The 17,924-nt window shown below is 43.3% G+C and overlaps 5 protein-coding genes across 5 annotated transcripts; 3 read left to right on the top strand and 2 right to left on the bottom strand.

The window, feature by feature from the left end:
* Window positions 1-468: 468 nt before the first annotated feature.
* BDB00DRAFT_857547 (uncharacterized protein) lies at window positions 469-2,522 on the top strand. The gene is made up of 5 exons (XM_053125827.1): window positions 469-1,141; window positions 1,236-1,285; window positions 1,396-1,569; window positions 1,651-1,945; window positions 2,042-2,522. The coding sequence occupies exons 1-5, from the start codon at window positions 541-543 to the stop codon at window positions 2,290-2,292; spliced, it is 1,371 nt and encodes a 456-aa protein (XP_052973180.1). The 5' UTR covers window positions 469-540; the 3' UTR covers window positions 2,293-2,522.
* Window positions 2,523-3,158: 636 nt separating this feature from the next.
* BDB00DRAFT_857544 (uncharacterized protein) lies at window positions 3,159-5,120 on the top strand. Its single transcript, XM_053125826.1, has 7 exons — window positions 3,159-3,292; window positions 3,385-3,392; window positions 3,485-3,648; window positions 3,774-3,939; window positions 4,047-4,220; window positions 4,335-4,555; window positions 4,639-5,120. Exons 1-7 carry the CDS (start codon window positions 3,199-3,201, stop codon window positions 4,943-4,945), a joined length of 1,134 nt encoding a protein of 377 aa, XP_052973179.1. The 5' UTR covers window positions 3,159-3,198; the 3' UTR covers window positions 4,946-5,120.
* On the bottom strand, window positions 5,121-8,907 carry BDB00DRAFT_857541 (Oxysterol-binding protein-domain-containing protein). The gene is made up of 8 exons (XM_053125825.1): window positions 8,219-8,907; window positions 7,964-8,119; window positions 6,972-7,895; window positions 6,556-6,890; window positions 6,369-6,470; window positions 6,224-6,298; window positions 5,651-6,140; window positions 5,121-5,533 (listed from the first exon to the last, which is right to left on the bottom strand). The coding sequence occupies exons 1-8, from the start codon at window positions 8,490-8,492 to the stop codon at window positions 5,286-5,288; spliced, it is 2,604 nt and encodes an 867-aa protein (XP_052973178.1). The 5' UTR covers window positions 8,493-8,907; the 3' UTR covers window positions 5,121-5,285.
* A 1,132-nt stretch (window positions 8,908-10,039) lies between these two features.
* BDB00DRAFT_857522 (uncharacterized protein) lies at window positions 10,040-11,066 on the bottom strand. The gene is made up of 4 exons (XM_053125824.1): window positions 10,967-11,066; window positions 10,683-10,856; window positions 10,271-10,593; window positions 10,040-10,172 (listed from the first exon to the last, which is right to left on the bottom strand). Exons 1-4 carry the CDS (start codon window positions 10,998-11,000, stop codon window positions 10,137-10,139), a joined length of 567 nt encoding a protein of 188 aa, XP_052973177.1. The 5' UTR covers window positions 11,001-11,066; the 3' UTR covers window positions 10,040-10,136.
* Window positions 11,067-15,388: 4,322 nt separating this feature from the next.
* On the top strand, window positions 15,389-17,415 carry BDB00DRAFT_857513 (aspartate aminotransferase). Its single transcript, XM_053125823.1, has 6 exons — window positions 15,389-15,620; window positions 15,711-15,868; window positions 15,993-16,236; window positions 16,336-16,701; window positions 16,792-17,100; window positions 17,216-17,415. Exons 1-6 carry the CDS (start codon window positions 15,551-15,553, stop codon window positions 17,356-17,358), a joined length of 1,290 nt encoding a protein of 429 aa, XP_052973176.1. The 5' UTR covers window positions 15,389-15,550; the 3' UTR covers window positions 17,359-17,415.
* Window positions 17,416-17,924: the final 509 nt, after the last annotated feature.

The raw sequence follows: 17,924 nt of genomic DNA, 5'->3' as shown, positions 1-17,924 counted from the left end.
AAGTATCCTTTGGAACAATAAACATTATTGCTTTTCCATCTCGGACTCAAAATCTTTTTCTATATAACGAGACATCTGATGCTAGCATAAGCTACTCCTTTAGCTTTACATGTGAAGGCTTTGATAGGTCTAGTACTAGCGACGAGTTATCAGTTGCATAAATAGCGTTACTACTGGTACTACCACAACCACGCTATATTATTGATTTTAATAACAAAAACTTCCAACAGTATCGTTCCAAATAGTATTCCTTGTACGGTAAACCAGAACAGCTGCCATAAGGCAGAGAGGTAAAAATATCCTTTACAAAGGCGATGATGAAAGTGACAAAGGTGAGTGGAAGAAGCCTTGTTTCTAGTCAGGCAACAACCAGAAGCTGAAAAGTTCTGGGGGAAGGAAGGAATCGCCTGAGACTGAAATACTTTACCCCGTATATGAGAATCCCACACACGAAAAATATACATGTATCCCAGAGGAAAAAAAAAACGCGCTTGCCTTGTTTCGTAGTTCTTTTTAAATTTTAAAAACCAAAAATCGGAAATGTTACCTAACGATCTTTCAAAGTTGCGAGTAGTGGATCTGAAGGCAGAGCTCACCCAGCGTAGTTTACCTGTCAAGGGTAAAAAAGACGAACTCATTGCCCGCTTACAGCAATGGATTAATGAAAATAAAGAACAAGAAGACGCGACAGCAAATGAACAACCTCAAGAAGTAAATGGACAACAAGAAGAACAAGCAGCAACAGAAAAAGAAGAATCACAAGCGGCTCCTCCACAACAACAAGATTCAATGGTATCACCACCAGTGAACAACGTGGAGCCTGAACCAGAGCCAACATCAGTACCGGCACCTGTCGTCGAACAACAACAACAACAACACCAAGCAGATGCCGAGACTCAACCAGCGACGACAGCAGATTCCACTCAACCTGTGGAAGAATCAAAGCCGAAAGAAGCGACCCAGTCTCCAAAAGAAGGATCAAAGGCCGTGGCAGTAGAAGAGCCAATGAAAGAGGATAAACCTGTGGCAGCAGCAGCAGCAGCAGCATCCGTAGAGGAACAGGAGAGCGAGAAACGGCCAGCACCAGCTGAAGAAGAATCGGATATCAAGGGAACAAAGAGAAAGCGACTAGATACAGAAGGTAAGCAATCATAGCAACCAAGCTTATAATTTCATCACCAGTGCTTCGAAAAATATATATAATTGACAAAAAATGTCATACAAAACCTGTATAGCCGAAAAATCGACTGAAAAGCGAAGCAAGGCAAGCACAGACGAGACAACAGTAAGTGGTGTTTTTTTTTTATTTATTTCAAGGAAACCTTTCAGATCAAGAGCCATCGTAAAAAAGAAATGCGTACCGTGACATTGCTAACCCATCATTTGGTTTTTTAGGATATGGAAGCTGTCCAACAGCAACAACAAGACACCAGTGTCACCAGTTCAGCAATATACATCAAGGGCTTTGTACGACCCTTGATAATCAGACACGTCCAAGAGTTAATCAACCAATACGGTACCGTCAAACGGTTCTGGATGGATGCAATTAAAACGCACTGCTATGTTATTGTGAGTTTTCCTTTAACAAAACCATTGCAATTTCCCTGTTTAAAACATGGTATACTTATATATTTTTTGGGGGAAATTTAGTATGAAACTGAGAAAGAAGCAAAAGACGCTTTCGGTGGGATTGACGGTATTGTGTTTCCCCGTGACACCGGACGCAAGGTGCAAGTGGGCGGATTGACACCGGAACAAGCCGAAGCATTGATTGGCCAAGAACAGACGGCTGCATCCAAGGGCATCAAATTGGATTGGGAGAAGGCCATTGCTGCCGTGTGTCGTGGCGAGTCTCTCGAAGCCAACCGTGCACCGTCGGATCAGGTGGAACCAAGAAGACAACGTCTCAGCGGTATTGGTCAAATCACTCGTGAATTACAAAAAGGTAGAAAAGCGACGGCGTTGTTTGTGTGTGGTTTAGAATCGATGGCACATGGAACTAAAAAGGTTTCCTGACAAACGCGTCTTTTCATGTGTTTAGCCGCCACGGCATCTGTGCTTGCACCCGGAAGCGCGCTGCCAGAGGAACGGTCCATTCATTTCGCTCAAACAGATACCTCATCGAAAGAACTTGAACGACAGCTCGAAGCCTCTGCTCCTGCTGCACCTACTGCATCACTCGATGAGCTTTTCCGCAAGACCACTGCCCTCCCTGCCTTGTATTACCTTCCCGTTGCTGAACAAGCTGCCAAACAACGGTTAGAAAAGCTTGATCCTTCATCTGCTGCATAATAGATGTCTTGTCTCTCTCTCTCTCCTCTTTTTCCTTTTCCGTTACCCGAATTGGCATCCTACTAGCTCAATATCTTAGCAAATCCTTTTTTCCATCTATAAACTTTTTTTTAAAATATATAAAAAGTCACATGGGACGATGCATGTGTCATATGTTGCTATAGGGACACACCCTACTATGCTTTCGTGGACCATGCTACAACACTTGTGCGTCTCGGCTTTTACCTGTCCCCTTGTCGCTGTTTTCCACTGATCATTATTGCTTGTTGGACAGTAAGTCGCATATTCAAACTATGGTACTGTTGTTATTCTATTATAGCCTTTGGCTTGCATGTTAATCAGTGCCATTGCAAAAAAGAAAAAGAACGTCACACTGAGCATTGCATTATAGGGATGGAACTGCAGCACTGAGATGCGCACAAAGAAAATTTATTTCGCTGTTTGCATAAACAAAAATTGATCTCCACTCTCTAAGAATGAGCAAGTGCCTTTGTTGCTATAATATGATACCTTTATTTTAAATGATCTGACTAGGAAGCAACTGCACCCTAGCAATCGTTTATATACAAATAGAGAAATCATGCTTCTAATTGTTACGTGTAAGAATACTAGTGGTACATATCGCTTTTTTCAAAGAGACAGAGACGCATACACTACTGTGTTACTACCATGGACAGAAACAAAAAAAAAAAAAAAAACTGTCAAAAAGGGACGTTGTCGACCAGGTTATATATATAAGGCGCCCCCCCTCCCACTGATTATCACGATCTCTAAATCGTGACGGCCGATTCGGACCGGAGTGGCGGAAGGAGAAATTGACATCTTTTCCCCCCCTTTGCAAACCGGTCCCCATCTGTCTTTACCTCCACATCTTTCTTTTTCTTCTTGATACATAAACAACAAAAAATGGCCTCCAACATTCTTCGACGTGGCTTTGCCTCTGCAGCTCCTTCTAATGTCAAGATCGGCTTGATTCCCGCCGATGGTATCGGTCGTGAAGGTATATATTTCCTTTTTTTAATCAACAACAAGCATAGATCAATGCGGGGTGGAGGGAAGGAAAACTGACACTTCTTTTTTAAACGTTAATAGTGATTCCCGTAAGCAACTAAACTACTACTGCAACACATTTGTCACCAGAACAGTGTTAGGAAAACTAAACATGTTAGATACTGCGGTTTTTTTTAATTAGGCTGCACGCACTGTCCTTGAGGCTCTTTCTGATGGTCCCAAGTTTGACTTTGTCAACTTGGATGCTGGTTTTGAATACTTTCAAAAGACCGGCACTGCATTGCCACAGGAAACCCTCGATGTCTTGAAGAACGAGTGCAACGGTGCTTTGTTTGGTGCTGTCAGGTAAAGTAGAGGGATGCGCGGATAGACACAACCAGGAGTGTGTCATGCACTTTCTTGCTGACGATGACGATGACGACGACGACGACAACAGCAACAGGATACTAAATGATGCGCTGTTTATATAGCTCGCCTTCGCATAAGGTTGCTGGCTACTCTTCGCCCATTGTTGCTCTTCGCAAAAAGTTGGACTTGTACGCTAACGTCCGTCCTGTCGCATCGGTCAAGTCGCCTGCATTCCCTGATCAGCGCGAATTGGATATGCTCATCATCCGTGAAAACACCGAGTGCTTGGTAAGAACTTTAACATTTGAGTAAAAGTGTGGGACGGCATAGACGTGTGTAAAAAATTCTCAATGTGGCAGGTTGTAACTGATATGTTTCTATTGTATATATAATAGTACATCAAGTCTGAGCGTCAAGAGGTTGACCCTCAAACTGGTTTGAAGGTTGCCTTTGCTGATCGTAAGATCACCGAATACGCCTCCAAGCGTGCTGGTGCCATGGCCTTCAACATGGCTTTGACGCGTCAAAAGTTGCGTGAACAGAAGCCTTTGGAGAAGCGTTTCTGGAAGGTAAATTGGCGCTCAGGAGAAACAGAGAAAGGATGGGGGGATTTTCTCAAAAAAAAAAAAAAAAAGAAAGTGGAAGGGGCTAATGTATTGTGTTCCACTACTCCGTACATCCAGCAAAACCCACGCGTCACCATCGTCCACAAGTCTAATGTCATGAGCGTTACTGATGGCTTGTGGCGTGAAACCGTCCGTGCTGTCAAGGAACAGAACGCTGACAAGTACAGTGGTGTCGATATGGAGGAACAGTTGGTCGATTCCATGGTCTACCGTATGTTCCGTGAACCCGAGGCTTTCGATGTAGTTGTCGCACCCAACCTCTATGGTGATATCATCAGGTAAAAAAGAGAGAGAAAGCTTTTAAGTTATAAGCGGGAAAAGCGTTATGCTAATGCATGTCGTGCCAATCCCTCCCCCGAAGTGATGGTGCTGCTGCCCTTGTTGGTTCTTTGGGTGTGGTTCCCTCCGCCAACGTCGGTGACGACTTTGTCGTCGGTGAACCCGTCCATGGTTCCGCTCCCGATATCGCTGGCAAGGGTATTGCCAACCCTATTGCCGCCATCCGCTCTGCCGGTTTGTTGCTCGAGCACCTTGGTCACACCCAGCATGCCCTGAAGATGTACGATGCTGTCGATGCTGTCTTGGCTGAGGGCAAGATCTTGACTCCCGATCTCGGTGGCAAGAGCACAACCAACGACGTTGTCAACGCTGTCTTGAAGAACCTTTAAAAGAAACCAATCAATCCATCCCAACCTATTTTTACACACACACACACAACATATCACTTTGTATTAAAACTTGCATTAACCCTTTTCTTTTCCCGTAAAAAGTCCCACCTCTCCCACCCCCCAGTCCTCGCTTCCATTCTATACGACACACAAAAAGACTTGTTGACAAGCTTTTTCTCTGTACAAAAAAAAAAAAGTTAATATATTTCATCCGATAGAGATGTTTTGCTTCTGAGTAACGACATTATTAAAAAAAGAGTACTGCTATCAAAGAGTAGCAGTAACAAAGAGGAGTATATTCGTATGAAAGGCTTATGTATCATAGTTGTCCGTCAGCCCTTCACCACAAATCAAACTGGTCGCTCGGCCATTGACCAGTTTCCCTGGATAGCCAGTATTCTCCTCCATAGTGCCATGACCGTGCCACACCATCTGCTGAAGGTATGAGCGATGGATCTGTGTACTTGTCTTCCTGGAGCTTAAACCACCGTGGTTTCCACGGTACTCCTGCTGCTTCAAACTGTTTACGCCGTTCACGTTGTTTTTGCTCGATCCGCAGTTTCTCAGCATCTGCTTCTTCCACGCGTCCTTTGCATACACAAAAAGATGCAAGACAAGTCCACTTTGAGTATATCAAGCGTAGCTACGTTGGTTTTTTTTTTCTCTCTCCTCCACCTCTACTACCATACTAAATTCCATATATACCATGCTCATAGAGTCGCTGATCCGGTCGATAACGGGTATCTGTTTTCGGTATCTTGTTTCGTTCAATGGCCGTGATCTCATTCAGCTCCGTAGCAAACTGAGTAAATCCAAAATGTCGCGCATAGTCCTTCAAGGTCGGTGGTGTCGCGGTCCACAAAACGGACAGCTGGTTGGGATTGACTTGCTCTGCAAGCATCTCGTTCCATTTGCCTACGACGCGTCGTACTTTATGGCCCGTTGGATCATACGCATGCATGATCACTTCGTTACACTGCTTTGCGGCGCCAAACAAATAGCCACCTGTGCCTTCTTTAAAGGTCACAATCACATACTCGCCCGTCGTATGGTTTGTCACCTTCATTTCGCCCACATGTTCCAAATATTTGTTGCCAGCAATCATATTCCGCAGCCAACTGGATGGTTTCGAGTATGTAATGTAATCCGCATGGCCGGTGAGTGTAACATGATAGGTACCCTCATTGATGAATTCCTATTATTATTATTATTATTATTATTATTATCCAACAGCAGCAAATTAAACATATTTCTAAGGTTGTAAGGGAAAAGTCTTACCATGGATTTGCCCCAGAATTTGCTTCGCACTTTAACACATTGCCACAGTTTGTAGTTTTGAGATTCTGCATGTGCCTATAAAAAGAAAGAAAAGATGAGTTTTAGTCGCTTTTTTGTTTCAGGAATACTAGGAAAATCAACTCACCGCAATCATCAATGGGTTATGACACACTTTTTCAGCAATAAATCGAAAGCCTTTATCGGGCCGTACATTCTCATACGTTTCGTTCATCATTGGATTGAACGGCTGGAAAAGTAAAAAAAAAGAGGGGGGTCAGCGCCCATAAAAAAAAAAAACCATTTTGCTGTAGGTAGAAGTTGATGAGTTTTACCTTGCGACCCATGCGGTATTGTGATGAAGCGTAACCAGACACTGCAAACACAGCGACATGAAGCAACCGATCCAACGAATCCGAAAATCCGGCAGCCTTATCCAACAGTTCTGAATATTCCAATTCTTCACATGCTCGTTGAAGCATACTGAGTGGCTCGTTCATACTGACAGGCATGGCAATCGTTGATAGATCCTTGCCGACATTTTTGCGTATGAAGGAAAAGGCGGATACTTCGTCAGTTGCTGCAGGCGCTGGTAGCTGTAATCGTCGTGTGCATTGTTGTGGATAGGCGTCTTTCATCAGCTCAATGGAGTCGGTCGAAGGTGTACGATCTAACCATTTCTTTTGCTAGTTAACTTTCTCACACTTTCTATCCGACCGATTTCCATACACGGATCTCTATTCCTTATTACCATCATCATATTCGTCATCATCATCATCATCACTATCCTCCTCCTCGGCAATTCGAAAATCGTCCTCGTCCTCATCTTCACCACTCAATAAAATCTCTTCCGCGTCAAAAAACTGCTCTGACAAGGTCGATCCACGCCAAGACGATACAGTCGTGTTGTTGTGGTACATAAAGAGATTGGCTGGGGAAGGTGGCACCGACAAAAATGGCGTTTCTTGTCGCTTCATCACATCAAATGGCGAGTCTTGTCTTTGGACACCATTGTCAAAGGGTGGCGTCGGTAGCATGGTGTCCGTGTCATCTTTTGACTGAATGGTGTGTTGTTGCTCAATATCCCGCCACAATGCTTGCATTTGCATCAGCTCATCCAATATCCGCTGCTTGCTTTCCGCCAAGAAGCCTTGAATGGCATTGTCAGCAGACCTGCCATGGGACGGCACCAGGTCCAGTTCCTCATCCACCCGTCGGAAATAACCGGTCATGTCTGCGAGCAATAGCGTGGCCAGTTTGGTTCCCTTTTTGATGTGTTGTTGATAGTATTGGCTATCACTATTCTTTGTAATTGCTGCTGCTGTTGACGATGGTGGTGGTGGCATGGCACTGTTGTTTTCGTGCATCGCGGTAGTGGTTTCCTCTTGTATTTGTTGCAGAAAGGCCAGCTGTTGTTGCTGACACTCATCCACCGGTGCGGGTGGTGTTGTTCGATAGTCACGTAATGCTTTTGTCCATTTTGCCTGGTCTTCTGCAGTCAATGTCTTTAAATGGTATATCATTGTTCCAGAGTCGATGTGGATCAGGCGTTGTAAAGGATTGATGGATATTGTTGCCACGAGAATCTGGATCGACCCCCGACGAACACTTGCTGGTGATGTTGAGTAGGACAGCACGCCTGATGCTGACAGCTGGAACCATCGTTTGGCCCACCCTAATAATCAGTTCAAAGATGTTGTTGGCTACCAGTAACAAGCAGCCCTCTCTCTCTCTCTCTCTTACCTTGCATTTTCTTGCGCTTCTTCTTCAATAACCAGCCGGAAACAGGTTGTTGCTGTGGATCATCCGATATGGAGAGTCGTGGATTGAATAGATTGGCATCGGCTAATGCAACCGAGAAGCTGAGGACCTTGGGCGTGTTTCGTGAGAATGTGTTGTCTAGACTCCAAACAATAACAAAGAAAGTAATTAGATCCATTATGAAAAGGGCCCCCCTCTAGCACTCCTGTGTTGTTTTGTATCTTTTGTGTTTTATACCAAAAACAAGAATGTAGTTGCCAGGCTCTTGGACGACATAACTGCCTTCCACCTTGACATTGGCTGAAACACAATGCTGGATCGGCAATACTTCAGTTAAATCTTCTTGTTCTTTGAGTTTGACGGATGCTAGTTTCACGCTTTTGGATCGTTGGATGCCGTTGATATGTAGTAGGTGATGAAGTCCTTGAGAAGATGATGACGATGCATTGTTGCCTGTATTGCTCAATGGTTTGTCTGCCGTACTAGTGGTTGCAGCAGCTTCTAAACACATGTGTTTTCCCAGATGAATGTCTTTATATTTCCATCATAGTTAGGAACGATAAAAGACGGGGGTATATGCATCTATATATATATATATATACCATTGCTGCTGCTATTATTAATAATATCATTACAGACGGGGAACAAGTCGCCTACAGACGACTTTCGCCGCTGTTGTTCGTCTTGCTGTTGAAAGATGAATTCAGACGATGACGGAAGACGAGCAGGCCCCAATCGTCGGTACAAACCAAACGCAATGTTCTTTCGCTTGGTCGTAAAGGACCAGCGAATGGCAGTGCCTCTGGAGGGCACATAAATATAGTGCAGATACGAGTCTCGAGGCTGTACTTGGACGACTTCCATGCAACAAGCATAAAAAAGAAGAGGAAAAAGTTTATACAATAAGAAAGAAAAAAGAAAAAAAGGGTTCAAGCAAGTAAACCGAACCTCTCAACAACCCAAAGAAAAAGAGTGCATGACTTGGAGGGAAATTGTGTGTTTGCTGCTGCTGCCAAATTAGTGTGGCAGTCTAAAAATATGTTATGTGTCCCCGACAGAGGCTAAACTACCACCCTCTCAGACCTTAACAACCCCCCCAACAATCCTCTGTGGTGTTTTCTTTGTCATTTTCTTTGATTTTGAATGAAATAAGAAATTTCGTTCCCCATGGCACAGGACTCCAAAGGCCAAACAAATGACCATGTACGAGCACTGCTTCCTAGTGCCCCGAAGGGCTAGAGAACTATCAGCTCTTGAGTGGCTAGAGTCCGTAGACCTGGCAGTATTGATCCATCGCAAAAAAGCTTTGACCCATACCGTGGCTGCCCTCGTATAAAATGATTCTAAAGAAAAAAAAAAAAACTGTTTGCACACCAAACCCCCTCCTTATATAGGCGTCACGGAGTGTGGCGAACGGAGCATAAAAATCTTTTTTTTTTTTTTTTTTTTGTTGCGGATGACTCTGGACTGCTTGTTTCTCCGAGAAAGAGTTCCCGCGTTGAGCTGTGTGTTTGGGCCAGGGTTTTGAGACGATGAGATCCTCCAAAACCATATCATTTTTCAAAGTGTTGATGCAAAGTGGTGTTGAGGAGGCTTCAAAGTGAAGGGGGAGGACTGGATCCTGACTTTATAGCCGCACCCTCAGCTCTTTCTGAAATGGAACAAACGAACCCTTGCAGAATAAGCTAGTGAATCACATGGAGATGTTTAGATTGTAACTTTTAAAACACAGGTCCATAGAAAGCTGTGCATGGTGGCTCTTTATGGAGACTTCAAAGGCTGCTTTACTAGCTTCTCTGACATGCTTCTCTGAGACTGCTTGACTGAATTAAAGATTATCCCAAATTCGGATATTGAGGGAAAAACGAACCAATCAACAAGCTTGCGTAAACGTGCGTATTTAAATATAAAAAATAGAAAAGCCCATTGACCACGTAATATATTGCTACAGTGTGAAATAAGTCGACTAGGAAATAAAAAGGAGGATGTTGATGTTGCTGGTGTGTGTGTGTGACTGAGTGTGTGTGTGTGTGTGTGTGCGAGTGCGTGAGAGTATAAGTAAAATGTAGTGATAAGAGTAAAAACAGGGGCAGGAGATGGATGAGAGGTTGTATAGTATGTATGTGTGTGTGTGTGTGTGTGTCGCTGCCGCCACTTAGATCGTACGCTGTTGGATGACAAGTTCCAAAAACTGTATATTCCGCACAAAAAGAAAGATGCCTGTAAGAATCCAAACTCTTCCCTCGGTGTTCTTCCATGATCCTTCTTCACATCAGCCCCCCAACGTACCTGTTCATAAGTGATCTGGATAACACCATCCCTGTCCGTATCAAAACGCTGGAATGCCATTGTCAGGGCACGGATGGTGGCGCAGGCTTGTACAAAGTTGTCGAAGGTGATGTTACCCCGGCCAAATCGATCAAACTTTTGGATAAGCACAGCAACAAAGCGTTCGGACAAGTTGTAGCCAAACGTCTGCAATGCATTCTTCAATTCCCGAGCATCAATGTTGCCCGACCCATCCGTGTCGAATGTCCGGAAACACCGTTGCCAGTCTTCGATATATCTCCACAGTCCCGTAAACTCATTGAAATCGATTGTGCCTGTATTGTCTACAAGTAACACCCCCCACCCGTCAATAATCCCCCTTATATACACTTTGACCCATCCAACCCGCTCCCTCCACTGTTTTCTTCTTTACCTGTGTCGAACATGGATACCATCATGCGTACTGTTTCAATATTGAACGGTGTCCAGTCACCGTTGATCAGTGCTCGTTGAAGCTCGTCTACCGTCAAAAAGCCAGAGCAGTCCGTGTCGACCGCTTGGAACCAGTACCAGAGCTGGGGATCGGCACCGGGTGGTGGAGGTCGCACTAGGTCATTTGTGTGTGGGTTTTCATCGTTTAGCAACAGCGGATCGAGTCTGTGCTTTTCTTCTACGTAAAGGGTTTTCAAAGAGGGGAGGGAAGGGAGGAGGCCTTACTGGGTGGTCGTTGTTGTTGTTGTTGTTGTTGCATCGGATATCCTGGCGCAGGAGCCTGTTGTGGTGTTTGAGGCGGGTAGCCCTGTTGCTGTGGTGGAGGATATGCCGAATGGGGTTGGTAGGGTGAATTGTAATTGTAAGCCATTGTTGTTGTTGTTGTCGTCGTCGTCAAGTGAGTCAAGTAAAAAGAGCGAAAAGAGAAAGAAGAAGAAGAAGAAGAAAAAAAGGAACCCGGCAAGTATGCGTGTGTGTGCGCGGCCGACCGAGTTGGGAACCAAAAAATAGCTTTGCTATTTTGCTGCTGCGCATGGAGAATCCGCCATTCCTTTTTCGACGTATTTTGACTGAGCAACTTTTCGCTTTGGGGGGCTGATCATTTGACAGTTTCTTTCTCTTTTTTTCTCAAGGCGAGCATCGTTTGTTGTATGCTGGTGATGGAGGGAGGGGTTGGACTGACTTGATTAGCAGCTACAACAACAACAACAACAACAGCTCTTCTTCCTATGCCAAGTCTCTCGGGGCTAAGTTACGTGATGGATCCTTGGCAAACTTATTGAAAGAAAACACTTGGCAGGAAATGAGTGATTTGATAGCCGTTTTGCCATGACTGCAAAACAATTATAATCCGTCAACCGCGTATACATTGTTCCATACACACCCAGCGTAAATAACAAGACTTTGATGGCGCTATACTACTCACGTAGCAGTATTCACTACGCCCATGATCTCATTTCCACTATCCAAAAAGTCCATAAAAGGACGAAGCCTCCACACCTGGAAAGAACGTGTATCACAGCAAAAAGAAACGTAGAAGCTGAGGAAACAACTTGAGTCGCTGGATTCCAAAATAATCGCTACAGCTTTTTTTTATGCCAGCTTCTTCTTTTTTCATTCGCCGTCTCAATCACAGGAGGCTCGTATACTGTAATGCACAACGCCAGAGACTACTTACTACGCAATGCTGAGGCATGTTTGCAATGAGCTTTATCTATGGAAAATTGCTTGTTGTAGCCGAGTGGTATTTTAATCAGTCAATCTAATTATCATCCACGCAAACGAGTCCACCTTTGAAGTTCCAAAAGCAACCGGAACGCGAGCTCTAACACCGACGCGACAGTAATATCATTGCGTTCGCATTTGTTATCCCTTGTTTTATCTTGGATGTAATGCGTCTTTCCGGTGATACCTACTTTTGCTCATCTTGAAGGCTCTCTCCAGCCTTTCATCAACCGCCTTGTCTTAACGTTGTGACGACCCCATCATGTCGATTTTTATTATAGGAAGGCTTGGTGGACATGCTGTTTTCCATTTTTCGGCAATTGCTCTTATTGTATGTTTTTGAGACTTTGTTCCTCAAATGAATAAAGGATGTCCTTTAGCGAAGCTCAAACTTACTCGAAAAAAGCGACGCCCACATTCTACCTTTGGATTCAAAGTATATCAGGTTACAGGCTAACAGTAAGAAATTAACATATCTCAGGAGTAAAAATTTGTTGCGCACCATGCTTAGATCCATTGTGTGGATCAGCAGCTAGTGGCAGATGATTACACTGCTGAGCGACTTACAACAACATGTGAGTCTAGCTATATTGTTAAATTGACAAGGCTCGTACAAATGCCTATAACACGACATTCGTAGTTTTTCTAGAAAGAAAATGTTAGTAGTATGTCTCATGCCATTTACTATAACTTTCAGCGCTTCAACCTTTTCCTTAGTCATCAATCACGGATGGACACGATCTTATAAGCTGGTTCATGCAAGCGACCTCATCAGCACTCCGGGAAGCATGTACATGATATGATAAAGTAAGTTGTGAGCAGCAGCCATATAACAAATATGTACAGATGTATATGAGACACTCTAACTTATGGAAACCAACGATGACTTAAACTCTTTTACGTTCTTTCAAGCTTTGTATGTTTTTTTTTTTTTCAAAAGAAGATTCACACAGCACGCGTTGGACTCCTTGGCGAGAGCCCACAATTAGCAGCAGACGACGACGGCGGTAATTTGGAGTTTTTGATCTTGTTAGCTAAGGTTTTTACTTTTCAACTGTTTGTGAAAAATTTAAAGAATGGTAAGTACGTCCTTCTACCAGATAATCGATTTTCTCCTGTTTAAGCAGCTCCTAGAAAGTAATATCTTTCTGCTGGCTTAGTTTGAGTGCTCCTAGATAACTACTACTGCCAAGTACCTGCTCACAAGGACTGCGAATGAAAAAGTGGCCCATGCAGGGCGAACTACATCTTCAGTATGATCGAACTTGTCCGGGATTTTCCTATCCACTTAACCAATCCAGCTTACCGAAATCGACGGTAAACATACAGTGAGCCTACGACACAATACTCATGTCGAAAACCTTTTGCCTAATGTATCGTGTGTTATCCGGGCGAAGAATATTTTATGAGAAGCTATATATCGGTGATTATACGCTCCAGGCAGCTACAGAATGCATCCGTGATGATGAACGTGGATAATTTGGTTTGTGAACGAAAGAGAGCAAAGATTATTGTCAGACATAATAAAATGGTAAAAAACAAGTTAGACCGGAAAAGAATCAATAGACACAGCTCGTTTGCCATGGTGTCATCCAAAAACCTGTTTAGAAAATAAATGTCGACGAGGGCGTGAATGGGTTGCGCGAGTTTTTTTTTGGCCTAATTCGTTGATGGAGTTGGTCACCAACAATACAGAAACCAATAATATCAAGTTGATAATCAAAGATGTTATCACTTACATGTACGCTTATCCAGTTATCAAACGAACATGTGCAGGCTCTATCATGTACATGAACGTAGAGTATAATATTGACTGCTAGTATCTGCTTCTCCTCAATAGCTTATAGTAAACAGTGGGGCTCGATTAGCTCCGAAAACTCGAGCTTTTGCATAATGGTATCACATCATCATGAATGTATTATTTAGACCAACAGATGAAACCAAAACATGTTGTAAGTCTAGGAGTTAAATGAATATTGCCGTATATAAAGATATTCAAACATTGAGACTTGATTCCGCTTTTTTTGCTTTCTTTCTATATAGCGGGTGAGTTCCGTCCCAAATGCTAACCCGACAGGGGGTGCGTCGTCGGCAAAAGCGTTAAATTGATTTGGACGATGTTTCGAATGGTGTAATTGGGAGAACAAAGATTGCCCCATGCTCGTTAGTAACAAAGCAAAGACAAACATTATCAATGACAAAATCGAGCTTCCTGCGAGCGAGCACAATGAGTCTTTGAACGATGTCTATGTCCAGCAGTACAAGAATATCATTACAAATACCGTGGTGATAGTTCTGTCCTATCCTTCGTTCCCGCTTTAAAGCATCGATTCAAAGATGATACAATCAATTCAATTTGGTATTCACAGCTACTACACTATTGCTAGCCAATTGGTATAAATAGCAGCACCGAATCTTGTTTATAATGGATCGTAAAGTATATCTAAACCTTCTGTAAACAAAATGATGTATTCATTGCACACAAGATCAATCAACAAGCAGCTTTCTTTCAACGTCGAACGCTGGAAGAATTGGAGACAATCTTTGATGGCAAAGTCAAAGGGAACTTTGCTATATACAATACTACAAAGTAAATGGCCGCTCCACCGCACATGAGATTATTTAGCTAAGCATTCCTTTAGTGCCATGCCGACACATATACGTATCACATGGCGGAATTGTACTCGGTCGAAGCACTGCTAGCAAACGACAACTTGATAGCCCACGACGATCTTTAAAAAGTCAAATATCATAATCTCTTCTTACATATTTATGGTGACGATAAGAAGGAGAGGCTCATATGTGACACTCAAAGTAGTAGTAGGCAGCAAAAAAACAAATCACTGTTCAAAGAGCATATTTATGTTCTTAAAGCTATGATTTAAATAGAAAACCTTAGTGCCTGACATGTGTTGGTTAGATGTTATATCGAATTACTACCTTGCTTGTTATTATTGCATAGTAGATGATGGCAACTCATTTTGGTCGTTGTCATTGTGATTTCCAAAGAGAGTGTGCGTGTGAACAGCTAAAGATAAGAGGAATAAAAGGGGATAATGCAGCGGGTGGTACAACAGCATAGCGATCGGCAAATAGTTCAACTTCAAAAATGGAGTCAAAAGAGTGGAGTAAATAGATGTAAATCCGGAGAACCGACTACTTCGTGTTGCACACTTTTCTCGTAACCGCAATCTTTTATTTTGACTAAGCGCTGCAATTACCCAATCGAAATATTTTGTGTTCCTCGGAATGAGTAAGGCTGTTTGCCGAAAAGGAAATCATCGCGACGCATTCTCACGATAGAGTAATTGTAATGAAACTCGTAACGTGGTCAATTACAAAACTCACGGGCCAAATGCGCTTTTTCACATGAAAATCATTACAAAAACAATATAATGGTTTTTTTTTAAAATGGATGACCGCCGCTTGGAACCGACCAACCTAACGTCGTAGCAAAGGATACAAAGAACTCTATAAACCCCAGATTCTCTTTTCTCTCTTTTATCTGTTTTTCTTTATTAAAGTTTCCTCGGACAGTAAACAAATCACGCACACCGCCACATAATACCACCAACAATAACAAATATGACAGGAAACTCTTCTCAACAACGTCTCGGCCAAATCTCGGCTCATTTAGATTCTAACGACAAGATGGGTAAAGTACTGCTGCCACAAAAGTATATGATGCCTTTTTTTTCCATACTTATATATGTAATATATCACTATGCCATGCATTGAAATATAGCTTCCGTGTTTCAGAACGTACCTCAAGCTCCTGCCGACGTTATTTTCAGTCTGACTGCTGGTTACAAAGCCGATACCGACCCAAAGAAGATCAACGTGGGTGTCGGTGCATTCCGAACCGACGCACTGAAGCCTTACGTGCTTCCTGTCGTCAAGAAGGTAAGGCTCTATGGCAAGAATAAAAAAAAAGGACAAAAAGGAATGGGTCAAGACAAGCGAAAACTGATCCCGGAGAAACCTTGTGTGTGCTTTTTTTTTTTTTGACACACCTTGTGCATAATAGGCCGATGCCATTCTATTCAATGACGCTTCACTCGATCACGAGTACCTTCCCATTGCCGGTCAACCTTCCTATACCCAAGCTGCTACCAAGTTGATTCTCGGTCAAGGAAGCCCGGCCATTCGCGAGAACCGCGTTGCTGCTGTTCAGACCATTTCCGGCACTGGTGCTAACCACACTGGGGCTGCTTTCCTTGCCCAATACTACACCAAAAGCCGCAAATGCTATATCTCTAAGCCTACCTGGGGTACAGTATCATTCGTTGAAAGGCATAAAGGGGTGGTTTGAGTATAACACAGAGATGATGACTGAAAAAAGGGGAAACCTTTTTTCTTATTTTTTCTAGCCAACCATCGCAACATCTTTAGCTCGGTCGGATTCGAAGTTGAAGAGTACCCTTATTGGAACCCTGAGACGCGTGGATTAAACTATGCCGCTATGCTCCAAACCATGCGCTCTGCTCCCGCTGGCAGTGTCTTTATTCTTCACGCCTGCGCTCACAACCCCACGGGCGTCGATCCCACGCAAGAACAATGGAAGGGCATTGCCGAGGTGATGCGTGCCAAGGGCCACTTTCCCTTCTTCGACTGCGCTTATCAAGGCTTCGCATCCGGTGATCTTGACCGTGATGCTTGGGCTGTGCGATACTTTGTCGAGCAAGGCTTCGAATTGTTCGTCGCTCAGTCGTTTGCAAAGAACTTTGGTCTCTATGGTAAAGTCAATTAGGGGGATATATAGTATGCGTGGCTGGAAAGACAGTTTGTGGATTTATGAAAGGCCTTCATTTTTTTTTTTTTTTTAGGTGAGCGTGCTGGTAACTTGACCATCGTGGCCAAATCACCTGCCGATGCCGGCCATGTTTTCTCCCAAATCGAAAAGCTCCAGCGCTCTGAAATCTCTAACCCTCCTGCCTATGGCTCCCGTATTGTCGATATCGTCTTGAATGACCCTGCCCTCTATGCCGAATGGAAGGAGAACCTTAAATACATGTCCAACCGAATCATCAGCATGCGTAAGCAATTATATGCCCGTCTTGTCGAATTAGGCACGCCCGGCACATGGAATCACATCACTGATCAGATTGGCATGTTCTCATTCACTGGTCTTCACGGTAATTATTAGGATTGGATTTTTTTTTCTTTCTCTGAGTATGGATGTGGATAGGAGAGAGAGAGAGAGAATAATGTGTGAGGTTTACTCATCATGCAAATCTTTCTCAATGATAGCATCTCAAGTCAAGGTTCTCAAGGAAAAGTATCATATCTATTTGACTGATAACGGTCGTATCTCCATGGCTGGTCTGTCAACAAGCAATGTTGACTACTTTGCTAGAGCAGTAGACGATGTTGTCCGGAATGTACGCGTCTAAAAGCTACTTTTACAAAACAAAACAAAATAAAATATTATAAAAAAAATAGAAACGTCATTGCTATTATTACCTTTATGTGTGTGCAGTATCGTAACCTTCATCTTTATGCTGCATAGTGCACTTATCGTTGAGATTCTTGGACCTTTAGACTTTTCCGCATCGATTTAGTCCTGTTTACGTCGTTTTTATGCAAAGGTGTGATTTTCCAGCGTTTATTCAACGTAGTATATGCCATGATGTAATCACACAGTATTCAATGGCATGTAAACTTCAAGATGGATAATTACTGCTGGACTCTCGGCAATTGTTACTGAGTCAATACTTTGTTAAATGACGTTTTATGTGATATAGCCTCAGCCTCCACGAAAATCATGGTATGATTAAGTAGAAGCACACTACCGAGAGCACGCTATCACACCATAAAGAGTTTTCTTAGACTGATGGCGGTGTTGCTATGCACACTGAATGAAAAAGTAGTGTAAAAGAAAAGCGTGAGCACAGCATGAGTGGTGGCACTCATTGTATGCAGACGTTGCTTATACGCGCGCCACTTTATCTTTTAAAAG

This window comes from Zychaea mexicana (assembly GCF_025766255.1).
Source record: "Zychaea mexicana strain RSA 1403 chromosome Unknown BDB00scaffold_161, whole genome shotgun sequence".
Lineage (NCBI taxonomy): Eukaryota > Fungi > Mucoromycota > Mucoromycetes > Mucorales > Lichtheimiaceae > Zychaea > Zychaea mexicana.
This window is presented reverse-complemented; position numbering and strand designations above follow the sequence as displayed.